General features: G+C 38.4%; 1 protein-coding gene across 3 annotated transcripts in view; it reads right to left on the reverse strand.

Annotated features, from left to right (window-relative positions):
• Positions 1–20,184, reverse strand: part of LOC116634082 (EGF-like and EMI domain-containing protein 1) — a 649,939-nt gene that overhangs the window by 577,702 nt on the left and 52,053 nt on the right. For all 3 annotated transcript variants that reach the window (XM_032407258.1, XM_032407257.1, XM_032407256.1), the window contains exons 2-5: positions 14,082–14,215; positions 11,587–11,689; positions 10,583–10,610; positions 10,075–10,179 (exon numbers count right to left, since the gene is read on the reverse strand). In XM_032407258.1, the coding sequence (XP_032263149.1) occupies positions 10,075–10,179; positions 10,583–10,610; positions 11,587–11,607 (154 nt within the window). In that variant the 5' untranslated portion in view covers positions 11,608–11,689; positions 14,082–14,215. The remainder of the gene's footprint in view (positions 1–10,074; positions 10,180–10,582; positions 10,611–11,586; positions 11,690–14,081; positions 14,216–20,184) is intronic.

A 20,184-nucleotide genomic window follows, 5' to 3' on the forward strand; every position in this document is an offset into this window, starting at 1 on the left:
GTGGCAGGATACAAAATCAATGCACAGAAATCAGTTGCTTTCTTATACACTAACAATGCAACTGTAGAAAGAGAAATTAGAGAAATGATTCCATTTACAATAGCACCAAAAACCATAAGATACCTCGGAATAAACCTAACCAAAGAGGTAAAGGATCTATACTCTAGGAACTACAGAACACTCATGAAAGAAATTGAAGAAGACACAAAAAGATGGAAAAATATTCCCTGCTCATGGATCGGAAGAATAAACATTGTTAAAATGTCTATGCTACCCAGAGCAATCTATACCTTCAATGCCATCCCGATCAAAATTCCAATGACATTTTTCAAAGCGCTGGAACAAACAATCCTAAAATTTGTATGGAACCAGAAAAGACCCCGAATCGCCAAGGAAATGTTGAAAAAGAAAAACAAAGCTGGGGGCATCACGTTGCCCGATTTCAAGCTATATTACAAAGCTGTGATCACCAAGAGAGTATGGTACTGGCACAAAAACAGACATATAGACCAATGGAACAGAATAGAGAACCCAGATATGGACCCTCAACTCTATGGTCAAATAATCTCTGACAAAGCAGGAAAAAACATGCAATGGAAAAAAGACAGTCTCTTCAATAAATGGTGCTGGGAAAATTGGACAGCCACATGCAGAAGAATGAAACTCGACCATTCTCTAACATCATTCACAAAGATAAACTCAAAGTGGATGAAAGACCTCAATGTGAGACAGGAATCCATCAAAATCCTAGAAGAAAACATAGGCAGTAACCTCTTTGACATCAGCCACAGCAACTTCTTTCAAGATACATCTCCAAAAGCTAGTGAAACAAAAGCAAAAATGAACTTTTGGGACTTCATCAAGATAAAAAGCTTCTGCCCAGCAAAGGAAACAGTCCTAACAAAACAAAGAGGCAACCCACAGAATGGGAGAAGATATTTGCAAATGACACTACAGATAAAGGGCTGGTATCCAAGATCTAGAAAGAACTTCTCAAACTCAACACCCAAAAAACAAATAATCAAGTCAAAAAGTAGGCAGAAGATATGAAAAGACACTTCTCTGAAGAAGACACACAAATGGCTAACAGACACAATGAAAAATGTTCATCATCATTAGCCATCAGGGAAATCCAAATCAAAACCACACTCAGATACCACCTTACACTAGTTAGAATGGCAAAATGGACAGGGAAAGAAACAACAAATGTTGGAGAGGTTGTGGGGAAAGGGGAACCCTCTTACACTGTTGGTGGGAATGCAAGTTGGTACAGCCACTTTGGAAAACAGTGTGGAGGTTCCTCAAAAATTTAAAACTAGAGCTACCCTATGACCCAGCAATTGGACTACTGGGTATTTACCCCAAAGACACAGATGTAGTGAAAAGAAGGGCCATATGCACCCCAATGTTCATAGCAGCAATGTCCGCAATAGCCAAACTGTGGAAAGAGCCAAGATGCCCTTCAACAGATGAATGGATAAAGAAGATGTGGTCCATATATACAATGGAATATTACTCAGCCATCAGAAAGGATGAATACTCAACTTTTACATCAACATGGATGGGACTGGAGGAGATTATGCTAAGTGAAATAAGTCAAGCAGAGAAAGTCAATTATCATATGGTTTCACTTATTTGTGGAACATAAGGAATAACATGGAGGACATTAGGAGAAGGAAGGGAAAAATGGGCGGGGGGAATTGGAGGGAGAGATGAACCATGAGAGACTATGGACCTGAGAAACAAACAGGGTTTTAGAGGGGAGCAGGGAGAGGGGATTGGTTAGCCCGGTGATGGGTATTAAGGAGGGCACGTACTGCATGGAGCACTGGGTGTTATACGCAAACAATGGATCGTGGATCACCACATCAAAAACCAATGATGTATTGTATGGTGACTAACATAACATAATAAAATAAATAAATAAATAAATAAATAAATAAATAAATAAATAAATAAAATAAAACACATTTTACAGGGGCACCTGGGTGGCTCAGTTGTTAAGCGTCTGCCTTCAGCTCAGGTCATGATCCCAGGGTCCTGGGATTGAGCCCCGCATCGGGCTCCCTGCTCCACGGGAAGCCTGCTTCTCCCTCTCCCACTCCCCCTGCTTGTGTTCCCTCTCTCACTGTGTCTCTCTCTGTCAAATAAATAAATAAAATCTTTAAAAAAAACCACTTTACATATGAAATGCCCCTCTTAAAATCTTCAGTGGCATTACATATCTGAGGGGTTGTGATCCAAACTATTTAGCTTGGCAATAATGAGTGGCATAGCATTAATCTACAGTTTTATTTGTCAAAATTCCCAAGTCCAACTCCCCATCATGACCTCATTCTTATGCCCCTGTTAATGTGTTTCTGAGAACACTGTTCATCATATTATAATGATTTGTTTTCCTGTCTCTGTAACTGGAATATAAGCTTTTCAATAGTAGAGCTACATATTTCTTACACAGGTCAGAAACAGTTAATCGATACATATGTGTATAATGAGCAAAACTTTAAATGAAGAGAATCATTAAGCTCACACTTTTTGTAGGAAGACTGTTTACTCAGCATACTGACCAAGTTTAAACACTAAAAAGTATAAATCCCTTTTAGAAATATGACATCAACTACATTTTTCATAGACAAGAAAATGTGTACACTTTAAAGAAACAGCATTGCCCAGTGGTTGAAAGGACAAACTGGAGAGCTAGACTGCTTGAGTCCATACCCTGGCTCCATCATTTACTACATGTATGATCTCAGCTAAGTATCCTAAGTATCTTGACCACACCTTACCTACAGGGGGTGTCATCTCTAACAGGGGACTACTCATGGCATTCACCTTACAGGATTGTTGTATTAAATGAGCCAACATGCATAAAACACTTAGGACAACATCTAGCATGGATCATATAAGCCTCAATGGTATAGGTTATTCTCCTCTAAGGTTGTCATATTCGCAATATCAGGCCATTCTCATGCAGCCTTTTTTAAATTACATCTTATGTTTACTAACACTGGCCATGCAAAGCATAACTGGAAGGGTGTGTTAGTAAAAGCACTTTTAAAGTTGCTGTTTTCAAATCAGTGCCAGGGCAGTAAATTTTCTGCATGGATTCCAAAGAGTAGAATGCCCCTTTAGTAGGCTCACAAGATGTCAGACAGTTATTGCTTCACTTTCCTCATAAATGGTCTACCCGTCCCTTCACTGCACTTGTCCCAATTCCTGTCAATACTGCCATATCTTTCTGCCAAGTTATGTAAAGCAGGATGCAGTCACCTTAATACGAACTTGCTAGAACCTTTTTGAGGGCTTAAGGCTCTAATGCAATGCATCTTTATGTGGCAAACAAAATGACACTTGATTTTATACTGTCAGCTCATGCTAAGAACACATACCAATTTATCTCCATAATATAACGTGCTCCATTTCATATGATTGCCTAACAATTCTCATTTAGGACTGCAGATTAATAAGTGTGTTCAATTAATGATTTTGCATTTTTTCCAAATTAAATCTCCTTCCCACACTAATTTTATAATTCAATTAAAATAAGCCATCAAGTTTTCTTAGCATGATTTGCTCTTTATAAACCCCCTGCCATTTTGTCTCCATTGTCATTGTTTTAGTAGGCCTACTGCTGAAATGAAGCTGTGGATAAAAAGAAAATGTTTTCTAAACTTCCTATATTACTTTGCCAGGGCTGCTGTAACAAAGTACCACAAACTGAGAGGCTTAAGCCTCGGAATTTTATTGTCTCACAGTTCTGGAAGCTAGAATTCTGAGATCAAGTTGTCAGCAGGATTGCTTCCTTTTGAGGGCTGTAAGAAAAACTCTTTCCCCTGCCCCTCTTCTAGCTTCTAGTAGTTTACTAGCAGTCATCGGCTTTTCTTTACTTGTAGATACACCAGCCTCATCATCTTCCCATGATATTCTTCCTATGTGCATACCTCTGTGCCCAAATTTCCCCTTTTTATGAGGACACCAGTCATATTGGATTAGGGGACGGCCATATTCCAGTACAATCGTACCTTAACTAATTACATCTGCAACATCCGTATTTCCAAATAAAGTCATTCTGAACTACTGGGGGTTAGGATTGCAACATATGAATTGGCAGGGGACACATATACCAACCTACACCACTTCCCAGATTCAAAATGCTCTTGTAGACAAGTCATTTTGAAAATCCATTGGTCCAGGGCACCTGGGTGGCTCAGTTAGTTAAGCGACTGCCTTTGGCTCAGGTCATGATCCTGAAGTCCCAGGATCAAGTCCCACATTGGACTCCCTGCTCAGTGGGGAGTCTGCTTCTCCCTCTGACCCTCCCCCCTCTCAGGTGCTCTCTCTCTCTCTCTCTAATTCTCTCTCTCTCAAATAAATAAATAAGATCTTAAAAAAAAAAAGAAAAGAAAATCCTTTGGTCCAAACTCCTATTCACATAGAACAAACATATCATGCAGAGAGCTCACTGGACTCCTTGAGAAAAATACTGGTTCACTCTAAATCATACCTATGACCCAACACCTAAGGTTTGCTCAGATTTCCCATAAGATAGGAAGCAAAGCAGCAATAGGACCCTTTTCCTTTTCACCTTGTGCACTTCCTCTAAAAATTCTCAGAGAATTTGGGCACCTGGGTGGCTCAGTCAGTTAAACGTCTGACTCTTGATTTCAGCTCAGGTCATGATCTCAGGGTTGTGAGATCAAGCCCTGCGTCAGGCTCTGCACTAGGTGTGGAGCCTGCTTAAGATTGTCTCTCTCCCTGTCCCTCTGCCCCTCCCTGTTCCTTCTCAAAAAACAACAACAACAACAACAACAACAACAACAAAAACAAAACAAAACTCAGAGAATTTGCAGTCAACCAAAGGAAGTAATGCTTGGATAACGTTTTCCAAATTACAGATCTCATGCATTATCCCATGGGACTCTCACAAAGAACAACCTAGCAGACAGGGCATTACGTCAAGTATTTTTATAAAGGGACCATGACTTGAAAGTTAAGCTTACAGGCTCTGAAGCCAGAACACATGGATATGGATCCCTTATCTCCTTCTTCCCAGTTGTTTGAACTTGGACAAGTTGGTATCCCTCCGTCAGGTACAAAAATGGGGCAAATAAGAGTACTCACTTCATCAACTTGTAATGATTAATAATTTAATCCATATAAATTGTTTAGAATGGTGTCTGGTATATGAAAGGTGTTCAGGAAAATGTGTGCTATTATTTTACAAATGATGACATTAAGGCTCAGGGATACAAAATGACTTCTTCAAGAAAAGAAGACAGTGATGAGACCCAACCTCAACCCCAGAACTTCTGTGGGCCTTCCATGTCACCAGACAGCATTCCAGCAACACTTCCTCTTTAAAGTGCATAAACATCACACTTTGAAGTAATGGAGACATTGGGAACTCTGATATAGGAGTAGAGAAACACCGAATACTGTTGTATGCTCAAGAAATCCCAAATGCTCGGGGTACTTGGGTGGCTCAATCAGTTAAGCATCTGACTCTTGATTTTGGCTCAGGTCATGATCTCAGGGTCCTGAGGATCCAGCCCCACACTGGGCTCCATGCCCAGCAGGGAGTCTGCTTGAGATTCTCTCTCTCCCTCTTCCTCTGCCCCTCCCCACTCCTTGTGCACATGTGCTCTCTCTTTTTCTCTCTCACTCTCTCCCTCCCTCAAAAACAAATAAATAAATCTTAAAAAAAAAAAAGAAAGAAAGAAAGAAAAGAAATCCCAACTGCTGGCCTGCCTGTTCAGAACCTAAATTTAGGGAAGGAAAAGTCCCTGCAGAACCCCATCAGTTAGCCACTTGTGCAGACAGTTCTGAAATAGCTGGTTTGGCTAGACCAAGAAAAACTAAGGAACTGCTGCCCTAAACCTAAACAAAGCCCATGTTTTGCCACATCCCACACACATCTCTTATTGCAGCCAAGAGAACTACTTGTATTATTATTATTATTTCTTAAATTTGCTGTGCTTTTCATGTCTCTGGGAAATATTCCATATCCTATGTCCAATTTCATATTACTGTTCTGTTTATCTTTAAGAATCAGTTGTATTTTATATTTTCAACTCTTCTGAGAAAACGTCCCTCATTGTCTGGCATGATATAGATGGACCCTCCCCCTGTCTTCTTTTAGGACAGAATCATACTCCATCATAGCACTTGTGAGTTACATTATAATCCCTGATTTCCTGGTCTCTATTCCCCACCACACTAAGGATACCATATTTGTTTTGGTATCTGCAATATCTTACACAGAACATGGTATATAAATATTTACTAATTGGAAGATTGACTAGAAGAATTAATTATTTCATTAATTAATATATGAATAAAAGAGACAAGAAGAGCTCAGAGTCCTACCATCCAACCATTAGGCACATTATAATTTAACTTGACTTCTGACCAGAGACAGGGAAGATGGAATAAGTGATGAGGAGAAAAGGTGTGACTTTGTGTGTGATATTAATCAGTAAATGAAGCTCCAAGTTGTTCTTCCTGGATCCATAGAATTAAAAAAAGAGAGAAAATTCCACCACCATCTATCTAGCCTGATTTGCATGTGTTCAAATCTTCAAAGTATTTCCTTTGATTCCTTTAATCAAAGCTTTTTTAGAAAGCTCTTCATTACTTCCTAATTGTCCAAATTCATTTTCTTCATTTTTCCTTATTAGAGGCAGATTTTTCAAATGAGTTAAGTAGATCAGTAATTTTAGAATCATTATTAACTTTAAGCATTTCTCTCAGTTATTAGCATGTCCCTTCTCTCTCCAGGACTAGATTATTTTCTCCATTTTTAATAGGCCATCTGGTTCATTTTCTAGACTTTTTTTTCCCCATACATCTCTACTAAAGTCAACATTACCCTATCCTAAGACCAATCCATGCTTACAATAACCCTGATCCTAGAAACTTTAATTTATCATATCTCTGGTTTGGGATGAAGATACAAGTGATTCCCTATTTTGTTAACATGTCAAAAAATAAGTAAATAATTAGCATTTATCTAGATTTTAATGCATCCCAACCAAATAAGTTGGTAAAGTCATTACCATGGCCCACAAAACATTTTATAAATAATTTAAATGAATATTTTGATCCTTAAATATATTAAAATAAAAAATACACATATTCGTTGACCCTAACAATCCCATTTCTGGAAATCTGTATCACAGAAATAAAAGCACCAATTATTGTGCCAAAACTTGGAAACAAAATGAATGGCCATCAACAAACAGGTGGTTGAAAATGTATGGTACCTCTATACCATGAAATGTTATTTAGTTGTTTGTATATAAGAATATGAGTGCAGAGAAAGATACAAAAGAAGATTCAACAGGTTGTTACTGGGGAGGAGAGAAGAAGCTGGAAGGGAAGAGGGAGAAGAAAGGAGAAGGTAAAAAAAAAAAAAGAGGGGCATTCGTGGCAAACAGTATATAGGATATAATCTCCTTTATGTAAAATTGCATATATGTGTATGAATATTAATAAATAAACATAAAAGAATGACTTGAGGGCAATAAGACTGCATTTTTACTTTATTGTATATATGGTAATGTTGTATAATTTGATATTTTTCAAAATTTGAATTAATTTTTTATCATTTGAATTGTTTATATAATTTGAAAACATTAAAGTTCTTTTCATTGTGATATATATACTATATATAGAGAGAAAGACTAGTGTCAAGCAGACGAAGGATTATGTATTCAACCAACAGAACGCAAATCCAGCTGAATAAGAGATAGGTTATAGTCAGTACCACCAGACTATATTCAACCTGTTTGATAGGGTATATATCCTATCAACTATATTCCTTTAAAAAAATTCTTCGCTGATTTTCATGTTTAATCCACTTCAAGACTCAGTTAATGTCATTCCTTCTTAATCGGGGTCTCCATTTGTTTACCCACATATTTGATTTCTTAGGAAGTTTTCAAAATTCCTCCATGAAACCCTTTTACATTCACATACTTTGTGATACCTCATTTTGCTGGATAATTGTGATACCATGTAGGAGATATCTGAACTCTTACTTCAGGTGGTATGTCCCTCAGAATTCATCATTTTTCTTTTTAAATTCAACACAGCAGTTCTACAGTGAGAGAAGAAACGTGTCAAAATCTAAAGATAAACACAATTGGACAATAATGCCAAAAAATGAAATGCAGACTTTGCAAAGGTATTTTGTATGGTTGGTCTCTCATGACTTCCAGAACTTTTTGGTATATCAACAAACATGTGGGAAAAAAATACACTGATTCTGCCTACATTTAAGATAATCTAGTATTCTCATCAACCCAAAATTGAAAAATAAAAAAATCTAACTTGAATTTCAGAAAGCATTTTAATTACTTTGGTATATAAAAGTTAAGAGATTAAAATATCAAAATATCCAAGTACTGATGTAGAAAACAAACAATAAATTAACCCAGGTGTAATTTCTAAGTCATTATCATTACCATATGTCTCTTTAATTACCTTTCTCCTCAGGGACTTGATGTTTTATAAGATTTGTTCTGCCAAAACGAATTAATAAAGTAATAATGAATTATTTTCTTTAATTCTTAATGAATCGATGACATGGGCAATTAGCTCATCACAGCTATTGATCAAGATGAGGAAACCGGCATTACAGATGTTATTGAAACAATTTATTTAAAGGAAAATAACTTGTTATCATGTATCAATGTATAATTTCTGTTAGCTTCTGAAAACTGATGAGAACAGTTGAAGATATACACTAGAGCTCGAAGAGTACACTAACCCTTGTTTCAGAATCAATGTTCCACAGTGAAAGAATAAATTGGGGTTGAAAATCAGCTTCATGTTAATTCACAAATTTGTTGAAAAAAGAAGAAAAGAAAAAGAAAAGCAAACAGCCCAGAAAAGAGTATCAGGATTCATTTGCAAGAATAGCTTCAAGGTGACCCATGGAAAACGTGAGCCCTAACCTATGCCAAGAGAAGAGACAAATGGGTACCAGTGATGAGCTCTCAGCCACCTTCCAATTTCATTCATGAAGATTCAAGTGATGGATAAGAGAAGGCAAACTAACCAGCAAGAGATAATGACTACAATATTTTTGTTAGATTTTTACACCTATTTCTTTAACTTCTTTTTTTTTTTTTTTTAAAGATTTTATTTATTTATTTGAGAGAGAGAGCACATGAGAGGGGGGAGGGTCAGAGGGAGAAGCAGACTCCCTGCTGAGCAGGGAGCCCGATGCGGGACTCGATCCCAGGACTCCAGGATCATGACCTGAGCCGAAGGCAGTCGCTTAACCAACTGAGCCACCCAGGCGCCCCTATTTCTTTAACTTCTATAAGATAGATTTTATTTTGTTTTTTTCTTCCCTGAAAAGATAAATGCAGATGCAGTCACATTCTCTGAAGACTAGAATCAGATGATCAAGTCAAAACAAATCCTTTTGAAAGCACCCAATCTCATGGCAGATGCAGTAAAAGATAGATCATTGGCCATTTTGAAAATTTCCTGTACAAGAAATATTTCAAATGCACATGTCCAAAATTGACAGCTGATAGAGCTCTAACCTTGAAAATTAGGTTACCAAGTTTTGATACTTTGAGAATCAAGCAAGTTGGGTTTTTTGTATTGTTTTGTTTTTAATAAAGGGCACAAAAGTAGTAAACATCGCATCACATTGAATTTGTGCTAATCCCCACTTTGTTCATCCACAAACCACAGACACCTCACAGAAAAATACTGTACAGGCACTTTCAAACCATTGCTCTGTTAAAGATTTAGCACCTGAGGTCAGAATGAGGTTTTCTTATTAAGCTGCCATTTCCTTTACAAAACAGACTATTTTGTACTTACTGCCACCCTTTGAACTCTTATAGTGAATAATTAAAACTAAACTGCAAAGCATATTTTGTGATGCTGAGTACACTGTAGGTTGTAGGTTTTTGCTTCGTGGCTCATTTTAAATGCTCACCCTTCCCTGGAGGGATAACCCTGCCATTAGTCCGAATCGACAAAATTGGCTGCCTCCTAAAAGCAAAGCAGACAGCTCCAAATCATAATAAAATAGTCTTGTTGGCGACTCACCATATTGACAGTGGGGGCCTTGGAAACCCTCTGAACACTGGCACCGCTGGGCCTCATTGTCTGAGCACCTCCTTCCACTGAAACATGTCCCCACTGCAGGAACAGCTAAAACGAGTGTAGACAAGGAGTATGAGAGAACGAATGGAGTTGAAGGAGAAAAAGAAAATCCTCATTAGTAAGTCGCTAAAGTAAATACAATCTAGAAATTCCCACCAGCCCCTCCAAGGCAAGATCACACAATGTTTTCATCATAAGTTAAAGCCTTGCTGTTTAAAGCCATGTAGAACTCTGTACGTAGTATCATCCACACCTCCTAGAAGCTCATACAAATGCAGAATCTCAGATGCTACCCCAGACCTATTGAATCAGAATCCACATTTTAACTGGATACTTGGTGATTTGTATTCACTTTCAAGTTTGAGTAGCACTAGTCTAAAGAAATGCCTTGGATAAGATGATCATGTGGCCAAAACAATCTAAAAGCCAAGTGAGAAATACTAATACTTACCAGAGCAAAGGACTGTGACAGGTGTCATCTATAATATAAAGCAGTCATCTCAGTCGTTAATTTCCAGGAGTTTCTAGCATAGTTGCGATGACATTGTGAGCAGATGTTTTCACTGAGCTTAACTCAGCCAGCTGCAGTGGCCTCACAGAGCATGCAAATACACCTGACCCTTGGTGCACCACTCAACACTAAGCCTGCTTAACATGGGAAGCCTGCGGCAACTTCACTAAGATATTTCAAGAGCAGAAAGCACAGTGGGGGAGGAAGCAGGATGCCTACAAACTCCCTAGGGTACAGGATAGCAGGAGAGATGGATGGTGGTGCTGTGGCGCTGCATTGATTGCAACACACTGAAGCATTTTAAGTGACTTCGCAATAACCATAAACACATAGGGAAGGGAGTAGCTACACAGAGCCATTTCTCCTGGCAGGAATGAACTACATAATGCCACTAGTGCGGCTGCTTGAGTGCTGTCAAACATACTCCAAAGGTTCTGGAATACCCTCACCAGAGGTTTGCAAAAAGACTGCACACCTCATCTTAAAAAGTAAACTGCCTCCAGAGTTCTGCAATTAATCATGACAAGCACAAGTTGAGAAATCCCATTTAGATTTAGTACAGTGATTTCCCTCCAGACTTTTGAAATCAACTGTGGATTACAAATTTGATGATATGGAAAGGGGCAAACAGAAAAGGGAGATAAAAGTCAAGGTGTAACCTGTCTGGCTTTAAATAAACTGTCTTTTAAATAAAGAGACATAATATAAAGCAACAGTTCTATGGGTTCTGAGTTCTGACCTATCATTAGGAATGCTTAACAGAAAAGCTTTTTGTGCATTTTTTGCACATGTCAAGTGTGAATTTTCAGTCCAAAGGGTTGTTCTGAATCTGTGGTGATTCTAAAGATGCCTAAAACTTGACAGACATGGTATGATTGAAACCCCAAACAGGGAAACCATTACTTCTCATGACAGAGTGTTGGACAGGAAGAATGAAAACTTACAGCATGGCCAGCCAGGTTCATGGTCCCACCGGCTCCGACCAGGGCAGTGCTTGTAGATGGGCTGCACGCTGTGCGCTTGTCTGTAGACGGTGTAGTTCCGGATCTTGTGAAATACAGGAATCTAGCTCAGTAATGCTTCCTCTTAAGGCAAAGCTGCTATCTTGAGACTATTAAAACATTTTCCCACCAACCCAAACCCAGCCCTTTATATATACACACAAATACATTATTTGTTTATACTATATGTGTGTGTATGCAACAAGATTATATAACTAAGATTCAAAATAGGTATAGGGTTAATGAAAATCAAAAAAGATCCCATGCCTTGTGGTATAAACTATCCGAAGGTCACTCAAGCTATCAAGAATGAAATTCAAAATTATGAAGAGAATAATGAAATCCTGAAGATAATAAGGTACATACTTTTCAACTGAACATGGAAGTCCCCTCAGATATTGGTCCCAGTATAGTATGCTTTCTTAGTAGTGGTGACATCACCCGTAAAGGGATGACAGTTGGTTCTTGGGTGGGAGGGGTGAAAAAAAATCTTAGCTAATACAACGGTTTTTGGTCCTATAAAGGAGCACAGTATACAAATAAAAGTATATCTGTGGTATTAAAACTCACGGGGGAAGGGGACAATCACTAAAATAAAAAAAATAAAAATAAAAGAGTTTACAAAAGCTCCTTAAGACGGCAATAATGAACACAAAGTTAAAAAGATTACACTCTTCAGTACTGACCTCTCAATAAACCAAAATACCAAATATCTCTAAACAGGCTAATTTTCTTCCCATCAAATCTATGTGATATATATTCTTTATCCCCAAAGTATTAACCTATTTTCTTCCCTTCACATACCTCTCCTCATATCCCAGCCCAAGTGATCATTATTCAAGGCCAACTCCAAGTTCCACTCCCTCCAATCTTCCTTTCCCCAACATGACAATGTCTTTCTCCTCTCCCAAAAATGGAACTTACTAGACATGCCATTTTTTGACAGAACTATTCACCATCTTGAAGTGTAACCTCATTTTTTTATATGTGTATGCCTGCAATAAGGATATAAGTACAGGTTTGTATACATATATACAAACAAGAGGGATATTAGTTTGGCAAAAATGCCAAACCTCTCTGAATACTGCCTCACCTCCAAACCCAGTGTCATAAATATTTACTGAACAACAACAACAACAACAACAACAACAAAAACATAGAAAACTACTAAGCTCTTGAGAATAAAAATATAAAACATGTTTTACTTATTTGTGTTTGTTTTCCCAAGTCTAAATGTCTATGTGGTGGCAGACTTTCTTTGGTTCAATCTAATATCAGCAATGATTAAACCCCATGGGGGAGAACAGAAAGTCTAAATGAAAAGCCATTTTCAAAAACAAGTACTCTAAGGAACAAACATACTGAGTACCTACTGTGTACCAAGCATGGTGCCACATATATTAAATATGTTTTCAGTTAATCCTCATAGTTCCATGCATGGTATTATTTTTGTAATTTTACAGACTAAGGCACAAAGAAATGTAAGAACTTTGCCTAGGGCCAAACAGCTAGTAAGAACCAGGGGAAGTTTTCTGATTTAAACTTAAAGTTCCTGAGTGCAGACCAAAAAAAAAAGACTATCTGAAGGTTAAACACACACACACTATATATATGTACATATTCACAATTATAGTCTTATTTTATTTAGTCCTATATTACCAGTGTTCTGCTATTTCTATACAGTGACAAATCCAGGTATTTATAAATGTCCCCAACTTTCCTTGACAATAGTAATAATAATGATAGTGATAGAGATGACGTGATAAATTCATTAACCTTAAACCATATTTTTTAACTTTAAATATCTTCAATTCAGACCCAGTTGATTCATTTACATAAAACTTAATCCATGAGCAACTATTTGCACTAAGAGGCACTCAGATGTTTTGTAGAACTATTATAACACTTTGATTTAAAAAAGTCCGTATGAAGGCTTGACTCAGAAAGCACTGTACTGGCTTTTTCTCTCTTCTTCCAGCCTGCTGAGCTAATCCTAATTCAAAGGCCATAATAAAGTTAAAGAAGCTCTAGGTTTCAAAGTGTTACCAGAGAACCAAGGGCAGGTCAGAGAGTGGTTCACAACCTAGGATGCCCTGGATCCAAGTCGTGCTAAATTTAGCAAACCAACACAATATTCCTTGTTTCTCAGTCCTCTGATCTTCAGCTTTCAACAGTCTCTCATGTCATGAGGTAAAATTAGTGGCATCTAACCCAAAATAACTCACACATAAATGAGGCCTAAAGTAAAGTAATGATATATCTTGTCTCTGAAGGAAAGTATATAATAACTCTGAAAGTTCCTGGTGGGTATATTTTATGCTAATTTACTTCATTATATAATTATTTTCTAAAACTTACTGGATGAAAACTTTAGATGCAGTTGAACCTTTAGGTTTTGATTTTTAGTAATCAAAAGGAAATAGTGGAAGCACCCTTACCTTCTTTCATCACCCACATATCCTCTGAGGCCGGCACAGCCCTGCCTCCAGATCTGACAATGTGCGTGAACACCTGCACACACAGGTGTGGGAGTTTCACCACATTCAACTGCTGTTCTTCACAAACATTTGGCCTTGGGAAAAAAAAAAAAAAAAGAGTAGTAATGTGATAAAAGTAGCTTGTTTCTTTGTGTTTTATACATGAATCATTTATTCTTCCATTTTCCACAAAAGCTGGTGGTGACTTACATAAATACATAAAGTAAGAGAGAAAAATACAGTCAATATAAAAAAAAAATTAGGCCCAGGAAAAAGAATAATCAGAATAAATTTTAAAAACAAGGAGACATTTAGAAGATAAATATAAATGTCATAAGCTACCTTATGCTTAGAAAAACTGAGCTGTGAATTAAGTTCTGAGCTCCTTGGAAGCTAAAATTAAAAAAAGAAACAATTGCATGATTCTTTTTTCTTTTTTTTTTAAGATTCTATTTATACATTTGGGAGAGGAAAGAGAGAGCACAAGCAGGGGGAGCAACAGAGGGAGAGGAAGAAGTAGACTCCTTGATGAGCAGGGAGTCCGATGCTTGATCCCGGGACTCCAGGATCATGACCTGAGCCAAAGGCAGAAGCTTAACTGACTGAGCCACCCAGGCGCCCCCAATTGTACGATTCTTAACATCCATGAAGAAAAGGCAATCCAATTTATCAAAAGAAGTTAAATGTTTCCAGGAAATTATTTCTGAACTATATTTTCCATCAGCATATGTAGTTCAGTTTCACACATAATGCTTGTTTAAGCACAAATGTTTTTCAACTGGCACTATTATATTAATATTTCCTCACAGAAAGTTTATATAAATTTACAGGATTTTAAACACATTAATTTTTAAATGTGTGGAGCTAGATAACACTGACAGCATGGAATGTCAGAGTTAAAAAAAATTTTTTTAAGATTTTATTTACTTATTTGAGAGAGAGGAAAGAGAACACACACATGTGGGAGTGCACAGAGGGAGGGAAGGGGAAAGGAACAGAATCTTAAGCAGACTCCGCAGAGCATGGAGCCCAACTCGGAGCTCAATCTCACAATCCTGAGATCATGACCTGAGCCAAAACCAAGAATGAGTCGCTTAACCAACTGAGCACCCAGGCACCCCTAAGATCTTTTTTAATTTGAGGAATGCTTTACTTAGTGATGAATGATTTACTACTCCATATCAACTGTTTTATACCTGAAAACAATACCAACTATAAAAGCAAGTTGTCCCAACCACACTAATACTTTTCATGCATTCAAAGTCATCTGAATTCCATGTGCTGACCTCACTGGGGTCAGGCTTTGATGTTCTTGCATTCAGAAAACTCACCATCTAGCTAAGTCTCCATGCTCATAATCTGCTGAAAATCAAAATGGTCTCTGATTCAGGAGTTCTAGTCAGCCCCTAGCTAATGCTGGGAACGTGTCCAGCAGCACAATAATGATACTGATAAGCACATCTAACAGTTCTGCCCACACTGGAATCCGTTATCCCACCCTGTGAGGCTGCGGTCTCTTTCTGGTATCACTTCTTTCTGTGGTTCTAACCAAATCTCACCATCTGACTTCACTTATAGCCCAATTCTCACTTCCAGAGATATTTCTAAAAGGGGACTGTTTGAACTATTAACTTCACCTACATTGAACAAAATTCATGAGCTTGCATAGTTCATTTTAATGCTTTAAGTAAATACTGTACTAAAGCAATAAATGTAAAAACTGCACATAAGTCGGGTATCCATAATGTCATCAAGAATTGGGTAGTGGCCTAAAGAAAATCTTACTTTTCAAAAATTCCATATCAGATATTCTGCCTATACCTACATCTTTATGTGGGCTTTCATGACTCCCAACCAGCTCTGGTTAGAATGAGCTCACCATGCCTTTGTTTTTTCATAGTTTGAAATCTTATACCTTATCCAGCCTTGAATTCCATTCCATAACCTACCCTTCATCTATTATCCATCTATCCACCCACTCACCCATCCATCCATCCATCCATCCATCCATCCATCCAACAAATACTACGTGTGCCAGAAGCATTGCCCCACACAAGGATTTGAGTATCAGTAGTTATTTGGGAGATGCAGAAAACACTGGTAAGGAAGTAGTGAAGTGAGACAGGGAAAAAGAGTTAGCCAATAAAAAAAAAAAAAAAAATGCATTATGGAGCCAGCCAATGCTTCAGATAACCAGAGCCCCAAATGGGTGACAGAGCTTGGGCATTTATATACTAATTCCTATCAGTGATTATTTAAAGGCTATTTCCTCTACCATTTTAGGTGGAAGCTCAGGTAGGCAAAATCAGCTTCCAGAAGCCAAAGTAAGTCTTCAGGCAAAGAAATGCAAATGCTGGCATTTGGAGACCTGCCAAGTGTGCGGTAGTAAAGGGGAGGGGACATGGGTGCTGCACTGATGGTTTCAGCTGCAGGTGGTACAGAAAGAAAGTCCATATTCACTTTGCGTTGATACGATTGAAATAGAGAAGAGAGAGAAAGTAAAAGCACCTGAATAAATACAAAATGTGAAGTGCTAAGCTGGAAGCGATCAGGGAGCTGAAATACAGATGGGGAAGCTTACTAACATTCATTAATTAGGAAAAGCCTCACTGAGGAGGTGACATTGTGACCTGAAAGGATGAAGAGAAGCCAGTCATCGAAGAGCCCCCAGGTGCCATTCAGTCAGAAGAAACAGAACGAGCAGAGGCTCTAAAGGTGAAAAGGTTTGGCCTCCAGAGGATCTGAAAGAAGGCCAAATTGGCTCAAATGAGGAGAGGCTTGGTAGGGTAGACAGGGCCTTTCAGGCTGAAAAGTTTTTATTTTTTCCTCAGGACCTTGGAAGCCACAAAGCGGTTTTAGAATTCTGATTTCTAGCCTCCTTTCTCACAGCCAGGATCTGGGGTACCAACTATCGTTCCCCTCCTTGACAGGGGCTTAGGCTGTGTCTGCTCCCGGGCAATGTAAGTGACAGCCCAGCCCAATCCAGCCCAGCCCCAAATCCCAGGAATCTGCCACACTCCCCTCAGGGTCTTCCTGATCCCTACAAAGAAATAAGTCCTCCAGAGAAATCTGTACTTTCAGAGAAACCCAAAGCCAACAGCACCAGTGAACGTGGAAAGGCACAGAAAACATTTTATGCATCACAAGGAAATTGCATTTGACTAAATAAAGTTTCCAGGAAACTATCTGCAATCCAGATTGTCACCAAGAAATTTTTCTGATAACATCATAAGAAATGTTAATGTGACTTCAGAACTTCACATTATATCACTGAACCATAGTTAACAAGCAGAATAGTTTTGGTTAAGATGAGTTTTTATTTCAGGTTAACTCATGCTGGGGACTGTTTTAGTAAAACAGTATCATTCTTGACTCCCAAGTACATGTAGCTAAGTACAGTCAGCCACTTGGTTATCCTGCAGGTGTCCCCAGTTTAAAAAAAAAAAAAAATTAATCTTTCTTATCTATGAAAGCTATAAATGCTACTGGTAAAAAAGCCTCAACAATGGATAAATATATAAGGTCAAAAGTGCCCCCAAGATGCTCCCGGATACAACCACTGCTAACAATCTGATGTATTCATACACAATACTTTTTAGGAGTGCACAAACATTTTTGCATAAATGGGATTACATTTACTTACTATTGTTTAAATTGTGCAGCAAGTATTTTTTTAAGTTAGCAAATAACATGGTATGATTTTTTTTTCATTTTGAAAAATATAGAATTACTTTAACCCTTTTGTTTTTTTCCAGTATATGGACTTATCAGAATAATATATTAGAATTAATTTAACCAACATCGTGTTGATAGACATTTAACTGTTTGTAATAGTTTGTAACTATAAATAACTCGGATGTCAGCCCCCTTATGTAAAGAACTGAATTACAGATTTTTTCTTCTTAGATTTTTTTATGAAATATTAGTTTCCCCTGTGTCCTCTTAGCTCTTTTTTTAGCCTTTCTCCTATATGTGTTACACTCTCTCAAGCATCAGGTTATCAGACTATTTTGAAGCATGAGGCACCAGAAGTTGATTGGAAGCTATGAATGATAGGAAGGGCTTATAATTGCTGGGCTCACCGGCAGGTGATTAGGGGTGAATTTTTTTTTTTTTTTTTTGAGAAGCTCTTAGATGTCAATGTATAAAAATCTGATTTCTAGAGCCATTTTTTTTCCAGAAAAGTATCCGAATCTCTTGCCTGGGAAAGCAGACAATTGTGGCTGAGTGGGAGTTGAGCAGGGCTATCTGTGCAGCCCTGCAATTTGGAGGAGGGGGCCTGGGGATTTCAACAACTTTACGTACAGTCTTTCATATAACTCTCTGCATCCTGCCCCACACATCTCCCCTGTGCATTCCTTGCCTTCACTCTAAATGCTAAATGTTGAACCTCTCCAGGGTTGCATGTGAAGGGACCCACAACCAGCCAGAATGGTACAAAGATTACATCAAACTGAAAATATCTGAGCTACAGAGACAGAATGAAACCTTATCTGAACTTTCCCTGTGCAACTCAAGCAGAGATTTAAAAGAGTCATCTGCTACCTCCATCCCATCCCACAAACACCACTCCAGGGAAGTCTCCAGTCAGGGAGACTGAGCTTGGGCACTGGGACATTTCAAAGCAAATTTATGTAAACAAACCACATCAGAACCTTCCATCCTTTGAAGCCCTAACCCCTTGTCCTTTATTAAGTTGGTATAAAAATCCTTATCCCTAGCTGTTCAGAGAGCTACTCCCTACAGAATACTCCTACATGTATGAGTAATAAATTTTTCTCCTATTAACCTTTCTGTTGTCAGTTAATTTGCAGGCCCTCAAACACTTGACCTAAGTTGGTAGAGGAAAAGATTTTCCTCCCAGTAGTTTCTGCAGCAAGGATGGGATGGCTTTTGGGATCTCTGACCAAGCTGGACAAAGTAAGCTTTCTTACCAGTCAGATCCCAGGTCTCTGTTTGGGGTCCAGTTGGGCAAAGGTGGTAAGAGCCTCTCATCTTTTCAAAAAGGAATTTTCCAAAATTTAGTTTTACAGGAGAAAACATTTTGGTTAAAACTAATCTAGTTCTCTGGGTATTGGGACTCTTGGTTTGGATCTCCCAGGATAGCCATTGTGTTCTGTTTGTCACTGTCTTTTGTGCTACTGTTTTGTGTTGTGCCATCTAAAAATGTTGCTTGTCATAAGAAGGAGAATCATAGGATAGAACACAGGTGTAGGTCCCATAAGCCTGTTATTCAAGCCAGCCTCACACAGACTGGTGACTTTGCAGTTCTCACCAGACTAATGTCTGCTTGGGACAAATTTAGTTGGTCACCAATAAAACCAGATGTGTTTCTCCTTCAGTCTCACTTTTGTGTCCTGAGAGCTTGGCTTGGAACCAGAGAGGGCATACTCTCTGATTTTCTGCCTGCCAGTGGGTACAAATTGTCAGGTCTGTGCTCAGAGGTGGCCAGCCATTAGGTTGGGGCCTGAGATAGGATGTGCACAAGCAAAATTCTCTGCCAACCATTGCCATGTCTTGGGAAGGCCATCTAGGTCTAAATCCTAAAGGGTCTCAGACTGTAAGGACCCTTGTCATCTCTTTCCCCATTGCCCTTATAGTGCTGAGACTTTCCATCTCAGTATTGCCCTGCTGGTATCACAGCTGAGCAGCTCTGTGACTAGAGGTGCCTTGATTGTGGGAGGGTTGGAACTAACCATTCTGTCTGCCAATGGCAACTTCCACCAATGGAAACTTGGTTTCCTTCTTTTCAGCTATAGTTGGGAGTGATTTTGAATTATGGGAGTTGCATCTTATGCACCCTCTTCAGAGATGCCTGCTGCACTCATGACTAAGCCATAAAACCGCTTATTAATGTGAGTCACATTTGGAATGGGGATACCTAGGCAGATCCTAAACACCAATGGCTAGATGAGGGATTCTTTGATTTAGAAAAACTTTTCATATTTAAAAGATTTTTAGAGAGCTTTCATCCTGAACAAATGATACCTGTAAGAAGACCAAATTGAAATGAACATAAAAAATATCATGGTTAGCCTAAAATACTCCCTTTACAAAATTAAAA

This window comes from Phoca vitulina, unplaced genomic scaffold, assembly GCF_004348235.1.
Source record: "Phoca vitulina isolate PV1807 unplaced genomic scaffold, GSC_HSeal_1.0 scaffold8, whole genome shotgun sequence".
Classification (NCBI taxonomy): domain Eukaryota; kingdom Metazoa; phylum Chordata; class Mammalia; order Carnivora; family Phocidae; genus Phoca; species Phoca vitulina.